The following is a 24374-nucleotide window of genomic DNA, read 5'->3' as shown; positions in this document are numbered from 1 at the left end:
TAGAACTTAATGCAATGCCCTCATGAAATCAGTCATGGCCCGTGGTTTCCATGCATCTTACAGTCTCCAATGGTTGTTCCTCCAGGTCCAGCCTCTGGTAAAGATCATACATTGTGTTGTTGCCACTTCTCCATTTTCTCTTCATCTGAAGTCTTTTCCAACCTTTCTTTCTGTTTCTTGGTCTTAACATTTGTAGGGAGCACAGGAGATCGCCTGTGGCATGAGGGTCAGCTGACAATTTTCCCACCACGCTTGGTTTCAGGTTATCCGTGTTCAGCACGAACAGTGGAGAAACAACATGTCCTTGTCAGTGCGTTGTATTCAGGGTGTATTAGCCTGTTCTTTTGCTGGTGACTTTCACTTTCAGCACGTGGTTAAGGGATCCAATGGATTCTTACACTGTAAAGCTACTTTCCATTCCTTTTCTAATTAGCAAATTTGTAGGGAGACATTAAATATCCTGTTTCTTATTGTTTACCCACTAGTTTTAATAGTCATTTTTTTCTTTTTGGCTAACATTTTTTTTCATTGCAATAAAGTTGAAAAATTGTGACTTTTTTCTTCCAAAATTTTAATTTTTACTGTAGCTACTAGTTAGCATTTTCCTGGAGTAGCTTTTCAATTTTTAATTAATGACCTTTGAAATCAACGATTTCTACTTTTGAATTTCAATGGGTAGTATAAATGCTTTGGTAGAGTTTTAAATTCACTAGTGTAAGGTAAAAAGGTAGGGCTTACTCATAAGATTAAAAAAGAATGAACCTTTGATTTTTGTATTTTCGAGATGGATCTTTGTGCTCTGTGTCTTTGAAGCTTTGTGAGCCTTTTGACATTGAGAGACACCAACCTGCTGGTGCATCAAAGAATAAAACCACCAGTGAAAAGAAGAGCTGGTGCACGCCATCTCGAGAGATTTCTGTCATGTCTGCCTATCACCAGGGGCCAGGGACAGCTGCCAGTACAGAAGGAAATAGCAGAAAGCTGGTATTTCTAATCAGCAGCACAAATGTAGCCTTTAATACCTATATTTGCTGCAGGAAGTATGTAAACAAAATGAATGCAAACGGGGCTGGTATATATACTTGGAGATACCCCTGTCTCCTCAACGATGCCTGAAGATCACCCATCTTAGGGGACTCATTTTTGTTTCCCTGCTGGAAGCATGCATTTTTATTTGATGTGCCATTGTAGATTGACAGTAAGAACAAGAAAAAGGAATTTAGTAGAATAAAGGTATACTGTCTCATCCTAGATATCATTTTAAACAAGTTTGTCTTGCAAATATTTATTTGGGGTATTTGCCACACTGGAGCCTCTAACCAAGCAGCATAACGGACTCATGTTTAACTCTCTAACATTCCATCTCCCCCAACTGCTCCAAAAGCACAGGGATATAAAAATCTTTTAAAATAGGACATCCACAGAACTAGAAGAAAATAATCACAACACACCTAGAAAAGAGGTGGGCGGCAGTGAGTGCAGCTGAAGACAGTGTGCACGTGCTAGGAACCGACCCGTGAGTGAGCGCTCCACAGACAGCAGAAGGCGGTGACAGGCTCATCCTGTAGTTCAGGTGACTCCACCTCTCCTGCACAGGGTACCAAAGATGCTTCCTGTTATTGCTGCCCAGGCTTGAGCCTTACATCAGGCTATGTTCCTGGAAATTAAGAGATATGACTCCTGAAGAAGGGACTGAGCTTAGCCTCCAGGTGGCCCAGGACCTTCATTAGCCCTCTGTTGCTGAAGGTTAGGAGCTCCACAAAGCACACACATCACCTTTGTTTTCTTTTCTTTTTTTTTCAAAACAATGAGCCACTGTGTGTGTGTGTGTGTGTGTGTGTGTGTGTGTGTGTGTGTGTGTGTGTGTGTGTCTATTTACATTCTAAAACTAAGACATGGGGAAAGTGATGAAGAGGAAACTAGCATGTGAAAGTGGAGGAAATGAGAGAGAAGACAAAATGTCAACTAAAAATAACCTGTGGTGACTTTGAAGACCCCCATAGAAGGCCTCACCCTCCTGGGGAGCAGAAAGGGACTGGGATGGGGGGTGAGGGGACAGGGGAGGAGGGGAGAGAGGGAGCTGGGATTGACATGTAAAAGAAGCTTGTTTCTAATAATAAAAACAGTAACCTGTGGTATTGCAGGAGGAGGGGCAGAAAGAACAGAAGAGCTAACAGACAGGGAGGTGCTGTGAGCAGAGACGTCTCTGGATATTGCAATGGGCTAGCAGTGCAAACCCACACTCGCTTAGTTCTATCGGCATTTCATCTACAAAGTGGGAAGAGTTCATTAGTCTCCATCATTCTCAGAGGGACGCTTGACAGTTAACTGGAGCTGGGGAAATGGGTGTCTTTTTCTTATCAGTGGTGTAATCCATTGATAAGTTGTACGTTCTCTGGTGTCTAAACTCCCATCTGTGCTCATGAAAGCAACCCTGACTACACTCAGTGTGCCACACGCACACAAAAGTCTCAAAGGTGGGACAGAGATGGGTTGGGGAGAGATGACACTCAGAGTGAGGAGTAGGGATGACAGAGTGTAAAAAACGACTAAAAATCATTACATATGTGCACAAAAGTGTCAACGAATAAAACAATTTAAGAAAAACTGCAAAAGATGAACTTCATAAAAATTGATAAAAATGCCCAGTCCTTTTGGACCAGTGACAGGCATTTCAAATCTAATGATCAGTTGAGTGAGGAGGAGAGGTTAGGGAGCTCAGGTCACCCCACACCCCTATCGTCTCCGTTTACCTTAGTAAGTGCTCTTAGGACTTCAAAGCAAAGCAAAACCTAAACGGAAACCTGTAGCACAAATTCTCACCACTGCATGACAAAGAGAATCAAGCAAACAAACCAAGATTTGAAATGTGGTTTCATTCAAGTGGAAGTAACAGAAAATAGTTTTTAAAGGTTTATAATAAACATGCATAGGACATTGAAGATGTAGTTGATGGGAAAACACCTGATTTATAAGATTAAACATTGAGAGAGGAGATACAACTTTTTTTCTCATGTAGATATATATGATAATTTCGTTAGATTATAATTGCTAGAATTATAATGCATGTCTTTTATAATTATCTAATTTTCAGTTGCTTTTAATTTGAGTCATGGCAATCGTGTGGATACTGTTTCACAGGACCAGTCAGTCATTCATGAACTCCCCCAGGTCCTATCTAGGATAGATGTTAGGGTGGGCCAACCCCAGGTCCAGCTGTAGGCCTGGATGATAGATGAGCAGGCCGGTCCATGCACTGGGGTTACCCAACTCAAGTGAGGGGTGGAGTCAGCTCCCGTATGCCTCTGCCATCGGGGTAAGCTCTCCTCCCATGGTGATGGGTGGCCCATCTCTCTGAGTAGAGGTGGGCTGGGGAGGGCTCTCCCATGAGAGTCAGTACCAGCTCCTTTGCTGCAGGGTCCAGGGAAGGGTGGGGTCAGTGTAAAGCAGGCATGGGGCAACTGTGCAAGGCCCCTCTGATCTCATCACACATGGTCCCTATGGCTCCCTGTTCATGATTTTTTATTTTCTTGTGTTTGCTGTGATTTGATTTATGATCCTAAATATTATCTAATTTTGTGTTTCTTGTGCACTTAAAAGTCCTTTATATTCTGCTGTTAGTTTTGTTCTATAAATGTTAATTAATTACATAAAGTCATTTGTCAGTGTTATTTCAGTCTCCTATATCTTTATTGATTTTCTTTCTACATTCTGTATTAACTATTGAGAGAGAATTGAAGTACTCAAGTATAATTATGGATTTGCATGTTTTACATTCCACTATTCTCACTTTTTATATTTTCAGACACTGATTTTAGATGCAGGTACATTCAGGATTGTTCTTTGTTCTTAGCAGATATATTTTTTTCATCATTCTGTAATAATCTGTCTTGCCTGGCATTATTCCTTATCCAGAAGTTGACTAAGGTGGTTATGATCTATAGTGGTACCCTCTGGACCACTTTATTTCTCTGCACACGAAGCTGAGCCTTTGCTGATTAAGAAGTAAATAGCAGAAGAATCAAGCTGACCAGCTGAGATGGAGAACTCAAAAAACTAAACAAAACAAGCAAACAAAACCGGCAGCCAAAGCTCAGAGGGTGTGGACAGGAAGATAATGGCTCAGAGGAGAGGTTCAAATGATGAGTTCAAGCTCCTCGGGGTGCTAGCTAGTGACAGGCAGAGCTAAAGCCCTCGAACCGTGTGATCTGGAACCCTGCCCAGACTGAGAAGTGTCTATGGATGGTTTTCCCCGAGCACCTGAGTTCTGTAGCTCAGGGTTAGGGTGTGCGGTAGAAATCAGCGCTTTTACTCCAGACTCTCAGCACAAGGAGTCCAAGCTCTGCTAACAGATCCTAGGAAGGCCTCACTGCTGCACAGAGGTGGAACGAAAGAGGCTCTGAGGCCGATTACAGCACATTAATAAATGAGTTATGGAGCAGTCACAGAAGCGGCCTTCATATCACGAAGCAATTGCTATTAAACAATGCGATTCCGAGAAAGCATGCTTGTCTACAGGTGCAGTCAGCTCACCGAATAGTTCATGTCTTTTAGTTTGCGCGGTGCTTCACCCGAAAGCTTCTTGGTAAGCGACTCTCATGCTAAAGGGAGGGTGTTGGCACGCATGCATGTACGTGCAGTGCCTGCAGGTGGCGCTGGGAACAGAAGACTGCCTGGTACCATCTACTCAAGAGAAATGGTCAGTGGCACACACAATTGGTGTGAAGACTTCAGCAGTTTTTCTTTCACTTGTCGCTTCTATGGGCCTTTACCCCGTCACTGGTAAACACAGTGTGAAAACAGAGGCTGAATTCTGGCATGTTCTTTCGTTCAGATATCTCTTACGTGTTTGTCTCTTTTGTTGCCTCTCAGTCACATTGCTATAGCATAATTGGGGTTTTTTAATGACTGTCCTTCTTAATACGATTTACAGAGTCTGCACAGAACGTGTTTGATGAAATATACTTTTGGTCTCAGTTGCAGAACCCTAATTTGCATCTCCTCATGGGTCACCATGGCCTAAATTGACCTGCACTGACCTGGCTCATTTTAAACCACTCAGGGTTTGTCCGTGTGCACACAGAACAAAAACACTTCCTGAACCTCAGAGGCTGCAAAATCAATCCCAAGGAAATTAAAGCAATATGGATGAGTTCTTCAAATACAAGTGTGCTCAGTTGCTTTGTTCAAAACTGAGCAGAGTGTCAAAATAAAAAACTAAAACACCGTAAAGACACTAACCAACCAGCTAGGCAATATTTGAACCAGTTACGAGTGATACAAGACACATTTTCCTGCTTAATATGTTATTAATATTTTATTTAGTAACTGAAATGGATTCTATATAATTAATTTATTTCATCTTTTATTGTACTTCTTTGACCATATGTATCACTGTTTTGGCACAAGAGAAAATTTTTATTTCATTAATGCGGTAAAGGTGAGCTGGGTTACTTCTAGCCAAGATTCTGTAGCCATCCTTCCTTTAGAAGGGACTTGTAAAGAAGTGACCAAGAATGACCGAAGTTCATTTAACCTGTGAACAGAAACAGTAAGTGAGGCAACTTAGAGTATTTCAGAATTTATTGATAAATAAATTTGTCTTTAAATAAACTGCTGAACTATAAAAAATAAAATTGTATTGCTGTATTTACGAAAAGGATGTTATATCTGGAAATATTCACTGAGATTTTAAAATGCCTGCTACACATTTAATATTTTTATAAATGACTATTCTAATTATAAATAATAAAAACCATAAGGAAGATAATGGGCTGGAAGGGTTCCTGGAAGGAAACTCAGAGAAAGAGATCAGGAAATGTTCAGTTGGTAGGCAATTAAGTCCGCTGAGCCTTGAAGGAGGAAGCAGCTTAGGGCACGGAAGGAGGAGAGCTCTTGTAGGTGAAAGAAACAGTATTAAAAAGGAACCATCAAGGCAAAGGCTTATGCGAGTTTATTGAAAATACTGGCGAGAGGATTAAGTGACTAAATGAAGAAGTGCATGTCGGGGTAACACACTCCAGGCTGTGCCTGAAGAACAGAGCAGTGACCCTTCAAGCCACACGAGGCTTTGGGCTTTGCTCTGAAGACAGTGAGGGGGCCAACAAAGACCCAGAGCTTTTGAAATGCAGCATAAAACGCAGTTCTCATCTGTAAATGTGATTAGCTAAAGGGTGCTTCAGGAAGCCACACACACCTGCACACATACACACCTGCTCTCTCTCTCTCTCATCTCTCTCTCTCTCTCTCTCTCTCTCTCTCTCTCTCTCTCTCTCTCTCCTGGAAATAAAATTATTGTTTGGGCATTTCCAGTTTGAAGATAAATGTTCAAACAGAAGTCTGTGAATCATAAACTGAACTCTTCCTGAGGAGAACAGAGTCTAAAGGAGTAGAAGTGCCAGCAGCATACCCAAGCAAAGCTAGCTCCAGAAGCAGACGCTAAACTAACAGTGGTTCAGCACAATGAGGATTTATTTTTATCCCCTTCCAGTCAAGTGCAGTGTGCCTTGTCTGTTGGCCTACTATGTGGTCATCAGTAACATAGATTCTTTGTTTATGGCGCCATTCTTCCCTGGGTCCATCATGCCATTTCCATGGATAAGGATAACCAAGAGAGGCATGTGTTTTTAACGGACGCAGGCATGAAGGCTGGAGTTACTACTTTATCGCTAGGACTGGTAGAGCTGCAAACGTGGTCAAGCTATATGCACAAGACAAGCACTTTAAGGGCTCCGATGTGTACATTGCAGTTTTGGCCTGAAGATCACGTCACGAATGACACTGGCACATTGCATTTGGTTCCTGGCATCTTAGTTGGTGCTCATGTCCTTTAATTGTTAAACAGTGAGACTAATTTCCTTGCTTTACCTCCTTTTGTGGAAGGCATCAAAGAATGAGGGTTAGCTTTAGCATGGCAGTACTTGCACTAGTTTAAGAGGTGAATAAAAACCATAGATATTTGGAAGAATAAGAAAATTTCCAAGGTTAAAAAGAAATTCCAAGAAGGGTAGGACTTCAAACACACCGTGTAAGGAAGACTGGCCTGGTTTTCACAATCCTCTGTCCTCAAGTATCTGAGTACTATTATGTCTAGTTTATCTTCTATGTTTTTAATTCATATTTTCCTTTGGACTTAGAAGTCTCAAGTGGTCGCTCCATACCACAGATTTATTTTCACAACATCTTTACCATTTTTGTTGATTGCTGTTGCTGTGTTATTCTTCACTGTGACTTCTTTTTGTCTTCATGCCATCTTTTTTGATTCCATAGTTTTTCTTTGTTCCATTTTTATAAATGTCTCTTCCTATTTTGTAGATATTACACTTTACATTTTGTCAGAAATACCAAGAACCAGGTTTTGTTCCTTTCCCTCTGTTCTTACAAAAAGTGACTTTTAGAATTATATATTCTTCTTCCTCTATGAGATGATGGATGGGTAGTCTTTCCTTGCAACGATTCCGAGGCTGCTGACACCGTTCTTCTGCATGCATGCTGTAGAGGACTGGCACGGGACTGTTGGTACTGTACTTGCTCTGTGTGGAAGTGAGTGCTTTTGAGAGAGCATGGGCATCTGCCAGAAGACATAGCTATAAATGGTCTTCGTGTCCCTGCCTTCATGTCCATGTGACAGTGGGAGACTGTTATTAAGGAATGAAAGGAGCTTGAGATAAGGATATACTTTATTAGAAAAACACCAGCCAAATGCAAGCCAGAGCGTGTCGGGGGCAGCAAGGCAGGGAGGCCATAGAGAAGGGGCTGCCATGTTCCTTGCTGCCCCTTAAAACCCTATCTCGAGTCGTCCTGACCTCACCTTGACCATGCCCTGACAGGCGTGGTCAGGGACACCTGTAGCCAGCTTCTTGCAGGCATGGCTTACACTGTCCCCTACAGACCGTTAGATCTACATCTGTGTGGCATGGCCATAATCAAAATGACAAACTTGTCCCTGAATTCTAGAGGCATTTATGTTTTAAAGCTGTGTTGGTGTCATGCACATTTTCCTGAGGTGGAAATAAAACTAAACAAAACACCTATTGGCCCCATATAGAAAGTTCCATCCAAGTCGAGCTGGGTGAGTCATTGAGTTTATTGGGGTTACTTATAGGAACATGAACATGGATGACTTAAAGGCTTCTATACCACCAGGGGTATCCTTGGTTATTAATACGTACACAAAGAGTCCCACTCATCCACTGTGTAAATGGCTTATGAAGATCTGTGCATTGAAGAGCCTCCTGGCTAGTCTGGGCACCTATACCACCAGCAAGTCATTTCACCTTTACATAGTCTCAGGGAAGAGGGGAGCCTCACAAGTGCCTTTGAACCTTGGGATCCTCATGAAGACCACGTGTCCTTGAATCTCTTCAGGGATTCGGAAGAAACAGCTCGTGAGAGTTGGGATGTGACTTTTCCCTGTCTGTCCTTCCTGGGTCTCAGATGGTCCAGCGATGACAACTCTCACTGGGTCTGAAAACTCAAGCCTTTCCGGTCCCCCCAGGTTTCTTCTTTTCCTCCTCAGCAGACTCTTATTTGTGATAAGCATTCTTCCTAGGATATACAACAGTCTCTACCCTCTGATTTTCTTCTGTTTGCTTTTTAAATTATTTTTATATCTTGTAGAGTCTAATGATAAGTATAAGTGGCTTGATGTGGGAAGGGCTGAAAGTTCCTCCTTGGAGCTATATTGTCAGTCCCCGTGGTGCCGGTACCTGTGTAGTCTTAACCAAATGGTTGTGTCTGCTTTTAGATTCTTGAACCTGAAGAGTGCTTTCTCCACTTCTTTTTAAATGGTTCTCATTTTTAAATTTAGCTCAGGTGACTCCTAGGTCATTGTGTTGCCTCATAGAAAATACAGCTTCCAGGTGTGCTCCGTTTCCAGCCTGGAGTCAGCAGGCTGGAAACGGAGCTAATCTAATTCTATCCAAGAGCCATGCTGTAAGGAGCGACAGTGAGAAGTCCCAGATATTCTACTTTAAAACAATAATTTGGAGCCATGAATATAGCTCAGTGAAAGAGTGTTTGCCTGGCATGTGCAAAACCCTGGAGTCAAGCTACAGCACTGAAAATAAAAAGGGATAATTGCCAGACTTGGTGCTAGTTACTATTACTAAATAATATCAATGTATCTTATAATTATAGAGACATGCTTCTAGAATAAACAGTCATGGGACACTCAAGCTTGCTATCCCTAGTAGCTCAGCCTGAAACTGAAAGTTGCATGTTATTGAGTATGTTATCTAGCACAAGGAAGTCACTCAGAGGCAGGAAAGAGACGGATGGGGAGCATATGTTTTTTTTTTTCATCCTTCTATTTCTTCCTCCAAATCTGTACGGTTGCCATGGCAATCAATTGCTCTTCTGTTAAGATCACTCTTCCAATCTTTCATAATTACCACCGCCATTCTTCTTCAATTGGTTCAGAAATGGTTCCACACCGATAAGTATTTCTTGTTCAATCTGTACTATCTTCCGAGCAATGATTTTGAAACAGAATTCTGATCATTCTGTTTTCCTGCTTAGAAGGAAAGACTACAAGACCCTAGTCTCGAATGGAGTTAAAGACGTCAGATGAAACTGTGGTTGGATTTGGAGCTCTTGCTTTATCTGTAACTCTCACTTTGACGCATTCCCTCCTCACCTTATGGCTCGAGTGACACAGCAGCCATGGGGCTATCTGATGCCTTTTTCTCAGTTCAGCAGAAAAGGCCCGCACATGCCGACATCTGGGATTTTCCTAAGAAAAGCGCTTGACTCCAAAGAGGGCAGATGTACAATTCTTGACTCCTGAGTGCACATGTGGATGTCTGATAGGATGTGGTATGAACTTAATTCTTACCTTCTGAGGAGTAGAGTGGGTCATTTGGGATGAGAAGCCACTTCCAAGGTCAGGTAGCAAAATGTGACTTCTGCCTTGGAGGCACTTGGCCTGAAAAAAATCAATTGCCACATTCTGAGGTGCTCTAAGGACAGATTGAAGTAGCAAGAAATTGATGTGTCTAACCAAGAGCCAGTGAGGTCACCAGGCTTGCCAATGTCATGCGAGTAAAGTCTTAAGTAGTTGCTCACTTGACTGGGCTTTGAGATGTCTGAGGTACCTATCCACACTGCCCAAACTCCTGACCCGGAAAAACTGAGAAGATAAATCTCTATTATTTTAGCCTGCTAATCTGTGGTAATTTGTTATGTAGCATTATGTAGACAACATATTCACTACCCAGTCACTCTACAATGAGAGTCACTTTTCACCACGACCAGCAACCCAACCACAGCCCCAGATTACCTTTGTATTATTTTGCTCATAAACACAAATAATTGACAAGAGGTGCCTGAATAAAGTAGAGGCAGCGTCATGGTTAACATCGTATTCTTGAATGTGGTGGTGATGAGTCCATGCCCCAGAGGCGAGAAGACAGGAAACAATCGCTCCAGGGCAGTGAAAACTAATGATGCCAACTCTGGAACTGTAACTATCCTGGGATATATTTGCAGATAATATTTGGTTAGCAAGGAAGATTTCATATCAAATTTATTCTGTTTGGGCAGAGTTAAGATAACAAAAGATACCTAAATATATCCTACCCAGTCTATTGGATCTCTCTGATAACGGAGGGCCAGGTATCACACTACTAACTTGCGCTCGCAGTTATACTTTAAGTAACTGCCTTCTGTGCCCCCTCAAGCGAGGAACTGGGTCAGGCACAGACAGGAGGCAGAGGTGGGTCCCAAGAGAAAACACAGTTGACAAAGACCTGACAGAGTATTCCCAGGATGGTGACAATATCCCAACAGGCCAAGAGAGCAGCCAGTTTCAGTGAATGCAAAAACAATCAAAAAGCCAAAAAAACCCCAACAGAACAGAACAAAAAACCAAAACAACAAAACAAAACCCAAACCTAAACCAAACCAAACACGTCCCCAACAATGAAAAATACAAAAACAAAACAAAACAAAAATCATCAAACAAACAAATGCAGAACCATACACATCATACAAAGAACCATTAGTGTCATACACAGCCACTCACGTCATATGCAGACCTGCTTATGTCATACACAGAGCCACTCACGTCATATGCAGACCTGCTTACGTCATACACAGAACCGCTTGTGTCATGGGCAGAGCCATTTGCGTCATAGGCAGGGCAGTGCTCAGTAACTTGTGCTGTCACTCCTCGTTCTCCAGATTAGCTTCAGAGGTGCTGTTGGAGTTGTGCCCCTCAAAGGAGCACGGCTTCACCTGCTTTGTGAAACCAGTTGCATACCCTCCTCCGACCGGATCTTCTGACATTAAAAAAAGTTTTATTTTTCCATCGAACATATCTCAACCCTGTTGTGAAAATCACATAGATTAGTGTCTACACTTCAAGTAATGAAAAGGCCCCAGACTCTGATCTATAAATTGATTTAGGAGATTGTCGGCAAACTGCGGGAGGGCATGCGGTGAGAGGGAATGTCTGACTATCAGTGTATTTGGTTTGCCTGAAAACTGGAGCATTTCATGTCTAGAAATACAGAAAGAGTTTCTACCATGGAGCATGCATACAGGGTATTTTGGCCTCCAATTAAAAAATTTAAAGCATTTATTATGTGTTGCTTGGTTGCTTCTGTAGGCTCTGGTGAAGATGCTTGAAACTCCCCCGCAGAAACGTGTATGGAAACCACTAGATCAATAGTCTGGGTGGCAGAGAATATCAAGACTGAAGTTGTGGAAGCCAATGTCTTAGACAGAGCCCTGAGACAGCTCTATTGGGAAGTCACGAGTCCAGGAACCCCAGAGTCTACCTCTGACTGTTTTCCACATTAAGTAATTATGAGAACTTTGCCCAGACTACCACAGTTGGAGAGGGGTGAGAGCAGAGCATGTTTGCTCTTGCTGGGTAGACTGTGACTTACCTACTGACAGCTTAAAAATCCAAGAATGGCACAAGGTCTCTGTTCAGTGCTTAAAAATCAAGAGATTTTTAAGCGTGGAAAAGGGTGGTGGTAGAAACAGTAGCAAGTTGAGAACAAACCCTTACTTACATATCTACCTTTTAGAAGCAGTCAAGACTGGCATGGTGTTAGCTTGATTTTCGTGGTAGTATTTTTGTGGTTTCTTTAAACACCGTTCCATGTCCAGTACTTTAAATCTTATCCTTTCTAAACAGCTGTCTATAAACTCAAGACTGTGCTTCAGTGAGTCAATTAAGTCAAAGAAAATAAAAGGAATATTCAAAGTATGATCAGATATGATTTACAATTTGCATCACTCAGCAATCCCAAATAGAAAAAAAAAAGATATTTAATTGGGATAAAGATCTTCCCTCAAGTGCTCAGAAAATCACCTAATTTAAAATCCCCTCTTTGAGAAATGCATGAAAAATTAAATCTGACAGGTGGGCTTTTGAGTGTGAAAGTTAGAGTTGAATGTGTCCCTAAAGATTTGAAATATTTAGTTTCTAGGCATTGCTCTTAAGAAAAATGAAATGAGAGAAATGTGACAAAAAAGTTAACAGTGGTTCAGGTCTTACTTTCTTCAGGCTAGCTGGCCTTCTGCACTGGATGTAGGCATGTAGACATATTCAGGGACTTCCAGGGCCGTGAGAAAGTTAGGATCAATTTGAATTCTGACTTCAGGTCTTACTTTCTGCAAACTATGCTGAGGGGAAACAAAGGCATGATTTGCATTTCCTTCCCTCAACCTTGTAACCCAGCAGTGAAATGTGGGTAAATCCCACAGAGAAGGGGAATGCATTACAAAACGTGATCTAATCTTAAGTGAATTGCATTAAGTACAGAACAAACGTGCATTAGAGGAAAAACAGATGCATGATTTCTTACCAATGTGTTGTGGGCCTGTGAGACAGGACTGGCTGCTCACAGTGCCTTTATGGAGTACGGTCACTGAGGCCTGGAGGTCACTGAGCAGACTGAGACCTTGGATCTACAAAGAGGATATAACTCCTGAGTCTATGGACAAGTATGGTCTAAACTGAACAATATACCAGGACAATTGTATGGTTTCAAATGGACCTGGAGAACTTGGTTCTCAGTGGGCACAAGGAAAAATGCCTGAGAAAAAGCGTGAACAGAAGCCACAGGTGGATAAAGTGTGCTCAGTATTGGCTGTGCCAAATTGCACCACAGAGCCCTGTGGTAAGGCAGACTGAGACCAGTCCCTGGTATCTCTAACACATGGCCCTAGGGATCTTAAAACCCATATTATTGGGTGACGAGATGTGATTTCAGATGGTTCCTCCATGGATGTGCAGAGAAGTTACACTGTCCAGTGAGAGCCCACAGGACATTCTTGGGGATGGATAGTCTGAGTGGTAGTATATGAAATACTCCTTGGGCACTTTGTATTGGACCTAGCTTGGTGCAGGTGGCAAGCATGGTCAGCCTATTTCAGCTTTGTTATTTCACATTTTAAACTCTTATGTTTCATACCTGTTCAGTCATCAATACAAAGAGTACTTTGTATCTCATTTTGATTATTCAGGAAAATGTACTCTAGGTATGCTTCATGCATGCAGAAATGTACTTTTTACTTGGCTTTTATATATGTATGTGAAAATTTAATAGAGCCATTTGTAATGATAGTGACACAACAAAACTAAGAAAACTCCCATGACCCAGATGAAGCAAGCAAAATTACTAAAACTAGAAGGTCTCTTTGTGTCTCTTTTCAGTTGATTTGCCTTCTCTTTATTGCAAAAGTAAAACTATTATAAACTTTATGTTATTCTTTAGTTTTTTTGTAAATATTTTCTTCCACTTGGTGCATTCTTAAGACTACATTATACATTTTTATTTGGTTTGGATATTATTTATAAGCAAAATCATACTATGTATCTCTTATATAATTTTTTGTTTTCTCTTTTCTGTGGCTTCATATTTTATGCAGTTCATTCATTTATTATATTTAAAATAAAAGCACATTCTTTTTGGTAAAATCGGGTTATTTCCAGTTTTCTATTATTGCAAGAATGCTACGTTGAACGTTCGAATGTTCACCTCTTTCCTTCTCTGCTTTTGCCTGTCCTTTCTGGAGCACAGACATTTCTGTTTTTTTTTTTTTTTTTTTTTAATCTTCCTACTCATTGATCTTCTTTTCTGCCTGGAGTTATATCATTCTGATAAACTTTATATTTCATGTGTTGACTTTTCAATTCTAGCATCAATATGTAGATTATTGGAATATAATCCATAGCAGATCCTACTTTCTGGCTTAATCCCTGTTTTTCACTATTGTTTTTGAACGTTCTTATCGTTTTATTTCCTTCTCTTTTGGAATGGTGGAGGGCAAAGGAACCCAGCACCTGTGCCCACTGGTCAAATGCTCCACCACTTTGACCACCCTTAGGCTGGCTACCGTAGTCATGAAGAAGCCTATGTTTACAATTTCAACATGAGTTTTCTAATTATGTTTTGTTGTTTTTTTTAATGAAAGGTGAAATATGTTTATGAAAAATTATAAATCATAGGGTTGAAGAGATGGGTCAGCATTTAGGAGTGTTCATTGTTCTTGCAGAGGACCCAGGTACGATTCCCAGTACCTACATTGCTGACAAGTGTCTGAAACTCCAATTCTAAAGGATCCAGTGCCATTGTCTACCCTCAGCATGGCTCACACATGGTACTTAGACATACATACAGGCAAAACACCCATACATATTAAATAAAGACAAAAAGATTTTATTATAAATTATCTATCTATCTATATATCTGTATCTCTCTCTACATATATCTATATATATCTAGTTGATACTCAGTGTATTAAAAAATAATTATCTTCTTACATTATGTAACTTGATTATTGGGAGGGTATTTGTTTAACCAATGACTGATCTGACTCAAGGGGAATCTATTAATTTGAACCTACTTATCATTCATATATTATCCCAAATTATAGATTTTCATGAGACCCAAATGAGAGACTGGAATATTTATGAAAGGTCTCTCAAATTTGCAGATTCAGGACTTTAAGGTTTATATTCTGTGCTACTCTAGAAGTTCTGAAAGCACACACTGGGCTTGCTGGTGACTCTTAGGAGGTCTTTCACCTTTCTCCAAGTATTAAGCAAACCCCTTGAGGGCGAACCTGGTTATGAATGTGGAGCTCACTTTTTAATGCTCTTTTCCTCAATTCTGGTTGTTGGTCACTTTGCATCTGATTTCATGTCACCCATCCTGTGAGGTTCCCAACATCTGTATTAACTTCTTTCTAAACACAACTCCTTTCCTTGAGTTTTTTCCCCCCTTTGCTTCAGGGAACAATTGTGTAAAGCCCCCCTAGAGGTGCATGGCTTATTTCCAATGTTTCATTTCTCTTGAAGTCTTGGCAGCTCTTGTTCTGACTGCTTCCATGGATCATTAATGCTTTAAAACGATTTTATTAAGTAATCTTTGACCTTTGTCAAAGAGGCATTGGTCTACTTTAAACCCCAGTTCCATAGTGACAGACAGACGTCACAATGTCAGCATGTTTTTGGAATCTCATGTTAATTAGAAGTCTGCACATTCACTTGTTAAAGTAAGATGAGTCTCTTTGGCCTGCATTGTTGGTGCCGTGTCCCCCCTTTCCTGGGTAATTGCACTGGTTAATGCAATTGCCTCACACGCTGAATCTGCGGTCAGAGTGTGAGATACAGAGACCACCGCTCCTGTGTCCTGCCTGACCCAGGGACAGCGTTACATAAGGAACCACTCAGAAACACCATTATATAAGGGCCCTAGCATCACTCACGCCTTTTGGAAAGTATCCCGAGTGTTTCTCATCCTTAGCATATGGAAGAGACTGAGTAAGCCACAAGTGTGACTTTTCATCCAGCTCACAGGTCATAGTCCATTCAGGGAGACGTTTTACAACTTTGAAACCCCCAAACTGTATTACACCACTTTGCAGTAGTTTTCCAGGGTTCTACAGATGTCTGCTTGTGTTTCCCTCCAAGTGAACACTGAAGCTTTGGATGGCAGTATCTAATGCTTTCCTTTCCTTTTCGTTTGGTCAGTCCACTTTGCAATGAAGTGCTGGTTTAGGGATTAAGCGAGGTTCTTCATCCTCACTGCATTTTAGGCTCCACCCACGCCGGGTCTGCATACTTCTCCCAAGAAGAACCTTCTGTTGTTCTCTCCGATTGTTTTCTTACTATATTTTGCAGTCTGTAGTGAGTCAAACTGAGTTCTCCTAAAGATGCTTCCCAACCCCGAGTCTCAGAACTTTGAATGAGCCCTTCCTTGGAAACAAAGGAAGTCTTTCCAAATGTAATTAACATGAGTATCTGAAGATAAGACCCTGCTTGGCTAGGCAGCTGCATCAAGGAAATGTTGTACTGGGTATATTAAACAGGCAAATAGGGCTCTACTCAAGACCGCTCAACAGAGCAGGAGCTGGAACTCAGCTTACCTGAAGCAAAAGCACCACCTGTGCACAACACTACGCTCCCTTTTAAAAGGGCCCTGCTCACCTCCCATCCTTCTCTCTCTCTCCCTTTCTTTGTCTGTTCCCCTATCTCTCCCCTCCCCCCCTCTCTTCCTTTTTCCTTTCTCCTCTCTCCTGATGCTCCTGTCTCCAGAGGTCCGTCTCCCCGTTCCCTTTTCCCTTTTTATGATCCCTTCCCTAATAGAAAATCCCTCTGCTTGAACCCTGTCACATGGCGTCTTTCTCTCATGTGTGGCTTTTCTTAAATTACAGCAAGGATGGTTTTTAAGCAGGTGGGAAAGTGCAGAGGAGAATGCCATTGGTTGACTGTGACTTGTTAGTTAACTGTAACTTACCCAAGGCTCTCAGATTTCCTTTACAGACTGGTGGATGATGGTTAACTTCATTGATGGTTATACTTAAAGGAATGGCTCCAGGTCCTTGAGAAAAAACATCCTGGGTTGTAAAACTAGGGAGAGGCTAGGAGCCTGTAGCCTAAAAGACACCCACCTACAGCATAGGCAGACTCAGACAATATTAGAGCTATTTTGGTCATGTGCATCTTAAATCCGATGACAGCAATCCTATACTCTTGAAAGAGCTGCCGGTGTGAACCAGAAAAGAAGACAACACATGGAGGTACAGAAAGAAGTGCCCCTGGGGGAGAGACACATGAGGATAGTGTATTCCCCCAGCCAGGGGATAGTAAGGATAGCCAATTACTCCAGAAGCTAAGAGAGATGCCAGGAGCACACCACTCCCCACCAACACTACATGCCCATTGAAATTGCTGGAGGAACTAACTACCAACATCTCAGAACTGTGAAACAATGAATTGCAGGAAAAGTGTCTCTCTGCTTCTCACGATAACACATTCAAATGCTTCATCTCATTAAAGACTCACCAAAACTGCCATGTCTTTTATTCATTCCCTTGCCCTGTGATTGATAGTATGAACCAGCAACCATGGCTTCCTCCTTTACCTTATGTTGATAATGACAACTATAATGATGCTACAGCCAATGCCTGTAGAGTGTTGGATGCATACTTTACCTCCTTGATGTGGGAAGTATTATTTGTCTGGATTAAGGATACAGTAAAAGTATACGACAGAAGCAAAGTCGTGTGCTCACACGATTTTCATTGTTTCAGGGACTGTGTTTTCACTCCCATATCACCTTACAGTTATTGCTATCCATGTATATATATATATATATTTATTTTTTGGTGCAAATGAATCAGCCCCTGTGTCTAGAAACCACAGATATATAAGCAGACTCATTCAAGTTTTCCTTTTCAAATTTCCTTCTAGCATTATATAATTTGTGCTTAAAAATTGTGTATATTATTTAGGAAGGAATTTGAAACAACTTTCTTAAATGCTTTTAGCCTTTAAATAATTTTTACGGTCATATCTTGTTCTTCGCAGGACTTAGCATAGTTCTTTGAACTTTGGGAATGCCTGGCTTTTGTGGAATGAATATAGTTAACCCAAGTGTCATCCTCTGCTTGTCCTCCAACTCTCAGCTTTCTAGTCCTATTTCTCTTTAATGTTTTAATAGAAGGGTAACAGGAGAGGGCAATGCTCTTTTGCCTACACTGCTTCTCAATATTATGGGGGTGGGGAACTCCATGTTCCCCGGTGGCAATGTTACTTCCTTTGAACCAAGTATCTGCTTCACTCTGCAGCCTGTCTCCTGAGATCGTGATCCTCCTGCATCATTGGGTACCACTCCTCTGAGTAGTGATGCGATAGGCTCCTAGTGCTAGCCTAAAAAATATAGAGGCTTAAAGCGTATTAAAATTTTCACTTGTTTATCAGTCATTCTGGAAACATGCAAACATCATGGGGTGTTTACTGACACTGTCTTGGGCACTTGAGACTGATAAGAAAACAGGCTAAAATCTCCTTGGTTGGGCAGCTACCCAGGAAAACATTAAATTCAGGCAGGCTCCTGATAAATGTAAAGTTACAAATGAGATAAGCCTAACAGAGAGAAGGTCGCTGAAGGGCCGAATACTACAGCACTGGGCTTGAGCTAAAAGCATCAGCCTAATCAACATGGAAGAAGAGCAGGGGAAGAGAATAGGAAAACAATTGGCAGCATATGCCAACTGACAACCACGAGGGGAACACGGATGCTGAAGCAGGTGCAGGTGGACCTCTGAGCTAGGGACAGGGAAATCTAGGGAAAGAAGATAACTGGAACCATATTAGTCAACTACTTCCACAAATACGAAGTACACGTCACAGCTCCCTGAGGGTGTTAATGGGGAGAGAGTGAACAGTTGGGAAGTCCGAAGTCTCTTCTGAGACTCAAGGCAACTTCTAAATTGTAGCCTCTTCAAATCAAAAGAGCAAACTCCACACTTCCAACAATGGCACAGAAAATGTAGCGCCATTCCAAAAGGCGAAGAATGAGAGAATAGTGCTGAAACAATAGACCAAAGCAGGACTGGAACCCAGCATGGCAAACTTCAAATCCTCTAGTTCTATGTCAGGCATCAAAGGGCCCAGATGGCTCTTTACGTCAAGCTTTTCTAAACACAACTCATTTCTCTTTCTTGGGCTGGTTCCTGTCCCTGTCTTCAGGCCTTCTGCCAGGTAGCCCACGGCTCTGGCATCTCCAACACCACCCAGGCTTCACCTTCACAGCTTCACACAAGGTCCTCTCCTTGCAGGGAACTCGCCTCCATAGACCTGCCCTCAGCAGTTTTCACTAACCACGGAGGAGGTTGCCACACCCCCTTACTATTGTATCCGTCACGACTTTAAAGCCAGAACCGCACCGATGACGATGCCGGCTCCTCTGGCCTGCTATGGATGGAATCCGGTGGTCCCCTTAAATGACATTTACACAGATTTTGATTTATTGCTTTCCTTTGTAGAATAAGCCTTCCTCTGTTTAGGAAGAGAATTTTCTAAAGTCATTTCCTTCTGAAAAATTGGAAGCTTAGCCGGGTGAGGTCTCACTCTGAGGGCACCACGCCCTTTATTCCATTCCCCATCAGGCCTTTCTTTAAACGTCTCGTCTTTTTGAGCATAAGACTTGGCTCTAGCATTAAATGTCATCTAGCTCTTTTCTCTCCAAACTGTACATTTTTTTCACTGCTTTCTCTTTTTCATTATAGATGCATGTAAGAGTAGTCGCTGATAGCCAAGCAACAGAGTCAATATTAGGCTGTCTTGACATCTCTTCTGCCAGCAAAATTAGTCTAAAACTTTTCGGTCTAGCCTCAGGTATATTCCTAGGACAAGGGCAAAAGGAGTCATGTTATTTGCTAAAATGGCACCAAAATGGCCCCAGCTCAGGTGCTGATTTTGTTATCCTCTGAAGCCTCTTGAGCTGGGCCTCCATAGCTCGCACTGCCCTCTGAAGCCCCTTGAGCTGGGCCTCCAAAGCTCACACTGCCCTTAGCTGCCTTCCAAGTTCCTACTAGGATGGTTCGTTAAGCCCTGCTTACAGTGTTTAGCCGTTTTCCTAGTCTAAAGTCTCAGTCTTACATGCAACAAACCTGCCCCTCCCCCAATAGCATGATCAGACCCTTCACAGCAATATCCAACTCTCTGGTATCAGCTTTGGTCTTAGTTACTTTTCCACTGCTGTGAGGAGACACCATGGCCAAGGAAACTTACAGAGGAAAGAATATTTTTGTGTCCTATAGGTCAGAGGGTGAGTCCGTAGCCACCATTACCCGAGAGATTACATTCTCCCCCTTTTACTGAAGACAGATAGATGCCTTTTCCATACACTATGTCCTGACTACAGCTCCCCTCCCCCCACTCACCCAAGTTCATGCCCGCCTCCCCTCCCACCCACATCCACTCCTTCTGTTTCATTGGAAAGGAACGTAACAACAAAACGTAACAAAACCAGGTGTAATAAAATAAAACAAAACACATCACACTGAAGTTGGAAAAGGCAAACCAAAGTAAGGAAAAGAGCCCTAAGAGCAGTCTAAAGAATCACAGGCTCATCATCCACCCCTCCAGAGCCCCATAAAAACACTAACCGAAAGCTATAATCTATATCCTGCCTTGTGCAGACGTGTGTAGGCTGTGCTTGCTGCTTCAGTCTCTGTGAGCTCGGATGAGCTTTGTTCAATGGATTTATAGGGACTTGTTCTTCTGGTGTCCTCTGTCCCCTCTGGCTCTTTATTCTTCCTCCTCTTCCTAGGGTGCTCTGGGCTCTGAGAGGAGGGATTTGATGGCGACATCTCCTTTAAGGCTGTGTGTTTGAAGGTCTCCCCTCTCTCTGTGTAATGTTTGACTGTGGCTTTCTACTTCATCTGCAGGAGGAGGCTCCTCTGACAGTAATAATCTGAACAGTCAGAATAATTTGAATTCAGACATAATAATGTCTGAGCAAGTCACTGTTCTGTGACTCTAGGGGAATATCGCTTCAAGCCATTTTATTACTACTTCTTTTTAAAGACCACTTGTATTTGGTTTTATCCTTGGTGTCTGGACTATCTAGTCTATATTTCTTGGTCACTCAAGCAGTATCAGGTACGGGTTCCATCTTGTGGAGTGAGCCTTAAGTCAAATCAGACATTGGTTGGTTACTCCCACAAGCTTTGTGCCACCACTGCCTGAGCAAATTTTGCAGGCAGCACAGCATTATAGATCAAAGCTCAGTTGGTGTTCATGATTCTCTCTTGGTAGCCTTCAGAGTCTCTTTCCACACCAAAGACCCTAAAACATAGTGCTAAAGGTTCTGTGTAGACACCAGCTCAACTTCTCCATGTTCAGTGAGTTGTGTGTGTGTTGTCTTCGGCAATGGTGCATTGCTGTCAGTTTGTGGAGAGAGCAACCCATTGTCTTGGAAATAACATGGGCTGTTTGGGGGATTTCCCTGGAACTCTTTTGGCCAAGCCCCTTATCAACTAGTTGAAACCTAGTCCTGGTATTGGAAGCTTTGTTTGGCAACCAAAGATGGCCAGTAGGGACTCCATCTCCTTCATTAGGATTGCCTTCATGTATTTTAGAGTGTTTCCACTGAACTAGGTTTCCATATCATCCCTCCAATGCCTCTGGATTCTAACTGTCTGTCCACGAATTCCCTCCATAAAACCCATCTTCCCTCCCCTTTCCCACCTGATCCTCCTGTTCCAATTCCCCAATGCCCCTGGTTCATACATAAAATTTATTCTGTTTTCCCCTCCCAGGAAATCCATGTGTCTACCCTAGTCTCTTTCTCTGTATACAACCTCTCTGGGTCTATGGATTGTAGCTTGGTTATCATTTATTTAACAGCTCGAGGCACACCCACAATGCAGAGAGTGGCATGGGATTTTGAAACCCTAAAGCTCACCTCCAGTTACATGGCTCCTCTAACAAGGGCACACCTCCTGATCTTTCTTGAACAGTTCTGTCAACTTGAAATCAAGTATTCAACCAAATAAGCCCATGGGGTCATTCTCATTCAAACTACCACACTAAGTAACACATTCCAAGGAAGAGACCTGAGTCCAGAGGAGAGATGAGGATGAATGGCAGGGCAGTGAGCATTGTGGTGAGGGCAGAGAGGACAGTCCACCTGCTTCTACACAGAGACAATGGAAATCAAGACTGCAGCCTCCTTAGAGTGACACAGGCAACACACAGGAGAAGATTAACGTGAAAAACTCCCAACTAATATACTGATCAGACTTCATTTTTGGATATTGAAATTTCTCAGAAGTTTCCTTTCTCTGGATTTCTCCCCGATCCTTTCTATTTAAAGCTCTGTTTTCTCTCTCAACCCTCTCCCCTTCTCCATCATTTCATTTCTTGACATACGTTTCACTTTGCACTATTCTTTTTTTTCATTCATTTATTTAGCTCACAAATAAAGTCATGCACAATTATGATACATAATACAGTATGTTCACAATGGCATGGCTAAATTAAACCAATTAACATGTTATATCACACATATTCATCATTTTTGTTTTGAGAACACTTAAAGTATACTATCTCACAACTTTTAAAATATAGCATATTGTTATCAACCATATTTATCATGCTCTCAGTAGACCTCAAGACTTCACAGAGTCCATGCCTCTTGTCCAACTGCAGTTTTATATCCTTAAACCAATCCTTTCCCCATTGTTAAAAGACCCACATTGAAGCCTAATAGCCACAGTTCTGCTTTCTGTTCCCATAAGTTCATCATTTCTAGGTTACACATAAAATTGAAATTGTGTGACATTTGTCTTTCAGTGTGTCACTTATTTTTTTTTTGGCAAGCATATAACTTTACTACTTACTAAAGATGAAATCAAATTTGCATGCACAGGTGAGCACTCACTGAAACACCTTGGATTCATCACATATTTGAGTTTCAATTAATATATATATAATATATACATATATTATATATATCTCAAGACCAATAATGGCAATATGTTATGCATCAATAGCAGCAACAGCTTTTTCAGGTTCTGCAGTCATTTGAACAAAATTGTAGAGACATCCAGCACACTCCATTTTAAAAAACAAAAAACAGACAAAAACAAACAAACAAACAACAACAAAGTAAAAAACAAAATCCCAGAAAACAGCTGCACTATTCTTTACAGTATCGGTAAGAGTAGAATTTGATGTGGGCAATGTGGCTCTAAATTTTTCTTAATTGGGGGCCCAGCTTTACAATAGCAGCAAATTTACAAGCTCTCACTAAAGTATCACTGTGATATGACTGACTTAAAGAAATATTAAAACCACTGCACGTTTTTATCATTTCTTAGGTCAAATTTGTGGGCTTGGGCAACCCTTTGAGCTTTCAAGGTTGTGTGAGGGAAGATGGGTGTTGTTCACGTCCCCACCAGGTAGAGTGGTATTCCAATATTCCATCTCTACCCTTTGTGTCCTGACATCTCATTTGCTATAAGCCAGCCAGCTGTAGGGTTTGCATCTGGCACAAGAAAATTACCTTTGTTATCATCATCATTATTTTCTAGTTTTCATTCTCTATGCCTTATCTTATCCCCACAAATGTTAGTTTTGGTAATCCAAAATGACTGTGACAAACTAAAAGCTACCCTAGTCAGAGTAAGCACTTTAGCTTAATAAAGTAGGACCAAGAGGCTTCATAGTAAATAATGACTTAAATGTAATTGAAACTTAATTTAAAACTTAATCGTGAAGGATGGTGCCTAAACCTAATTCTAGATTTTTTTTTTTTTTTTTTTTTTTTTGTGTGTGTGTGTGTTCTTTCGAAGGGACCATTCTTCCGAACTAGATATTTGCATGTTTCCATATCCGGATTTCTTCACCAAGGCAGATAAGAAATTGGCAGAAATCATTGACCATCACGTAAGACTGACTTTCTTTTTTAATTAAAAATTTAAATATAATTACATTATTTTCACCCTTCCTTACTTGCCTGCCCCCTTCCCACACTCTCCTTCAAATCTATAGCTTGAATGTATATAATTGTTTTTATGTACATATGCATATATATTTCTAAATATATAAATACTACTTGCTCTGTCTGTATAATGTTAAGTGTATGTACATGATCTCAGGGCGAAACACTTGGTATTGTATTCCCCTCTTCCTTGGGGAAGTCTATTTCTCCCAGTCTTAGCATTTGTTAATTAGCTGTAGCGGTTTTTTTTTTTTTTTTTTTTGTCTAGGGTTGAAGCTCAATGATATTTCCCCCTTTCATGTTGGCATGTCTAGTGGTGCCATCCTTATTCAGGTCTTGCTTCAGCAGCCATGCTGATAAGACTTCATGGACGTAGCTTCTCTGACATTTCTAGGAAATGTCTTTCTTAAACTAGCATAAAAACTTTTATTCTTCAAAAACAAATTGAATTACATAATGTATTTCTATATGGAAGAATTAATGGGTGATGCTAAGAGCTGATCCATGATCGTCCCTTCTGAGACTTGACTACAAAGCACCACCAAGCTTACATAGGGGCTGCCACACCCCAATGCCTTAACTGAGGCGTGGTCCTCTGTGAAATGGTAACTTAATCCT

At 41.5% G+C, this 24374-nt stretch overlaps 1 protein-coding gene across 2 annotated transcripts in view; it reads left to right on the top strand.

Annotated features, from left to right (window-relative positions):
- The window catches only part of Tmem232 (transmembrane protein 232), a 199950-nt gene that overhangs the window by 163720 nt on the left and 11856 nt on the right, over positions 1–24374 (top strand). For both annotated transcript variants that reach the window (XM_035441170.1, XM_027397757.2), the window contains exon 13: positions 23608–23701. In XM_035441170.1, coding sequence (XP_035297061.1) covers positions 23608–23701 — 94 coding nt within the window. The remainder of the gene's footprint in view (positions 1–23607; positions 23702–24374) is intronic.

Source organism: Cricetulus griseus, chromosome 2 (genome assembly GCF_003668045.3).
Source record: "Cricetulus griseus strain 17A/GY chromosome 2, alternate assembly CriGri-PICRH-1.0, whole genome shotgun sequence".
NCBI lineage: Eukaryota > Metazoa > Chordata > Mammalia > Rodentia > Cricetidae > Cricetulus > Cricetulus griseus.
The sequence above is the reverse complement of the archived record's forward strand: the minus strand, read 5'-3'. Positions and strand labels throughout refer to the sequence as shown.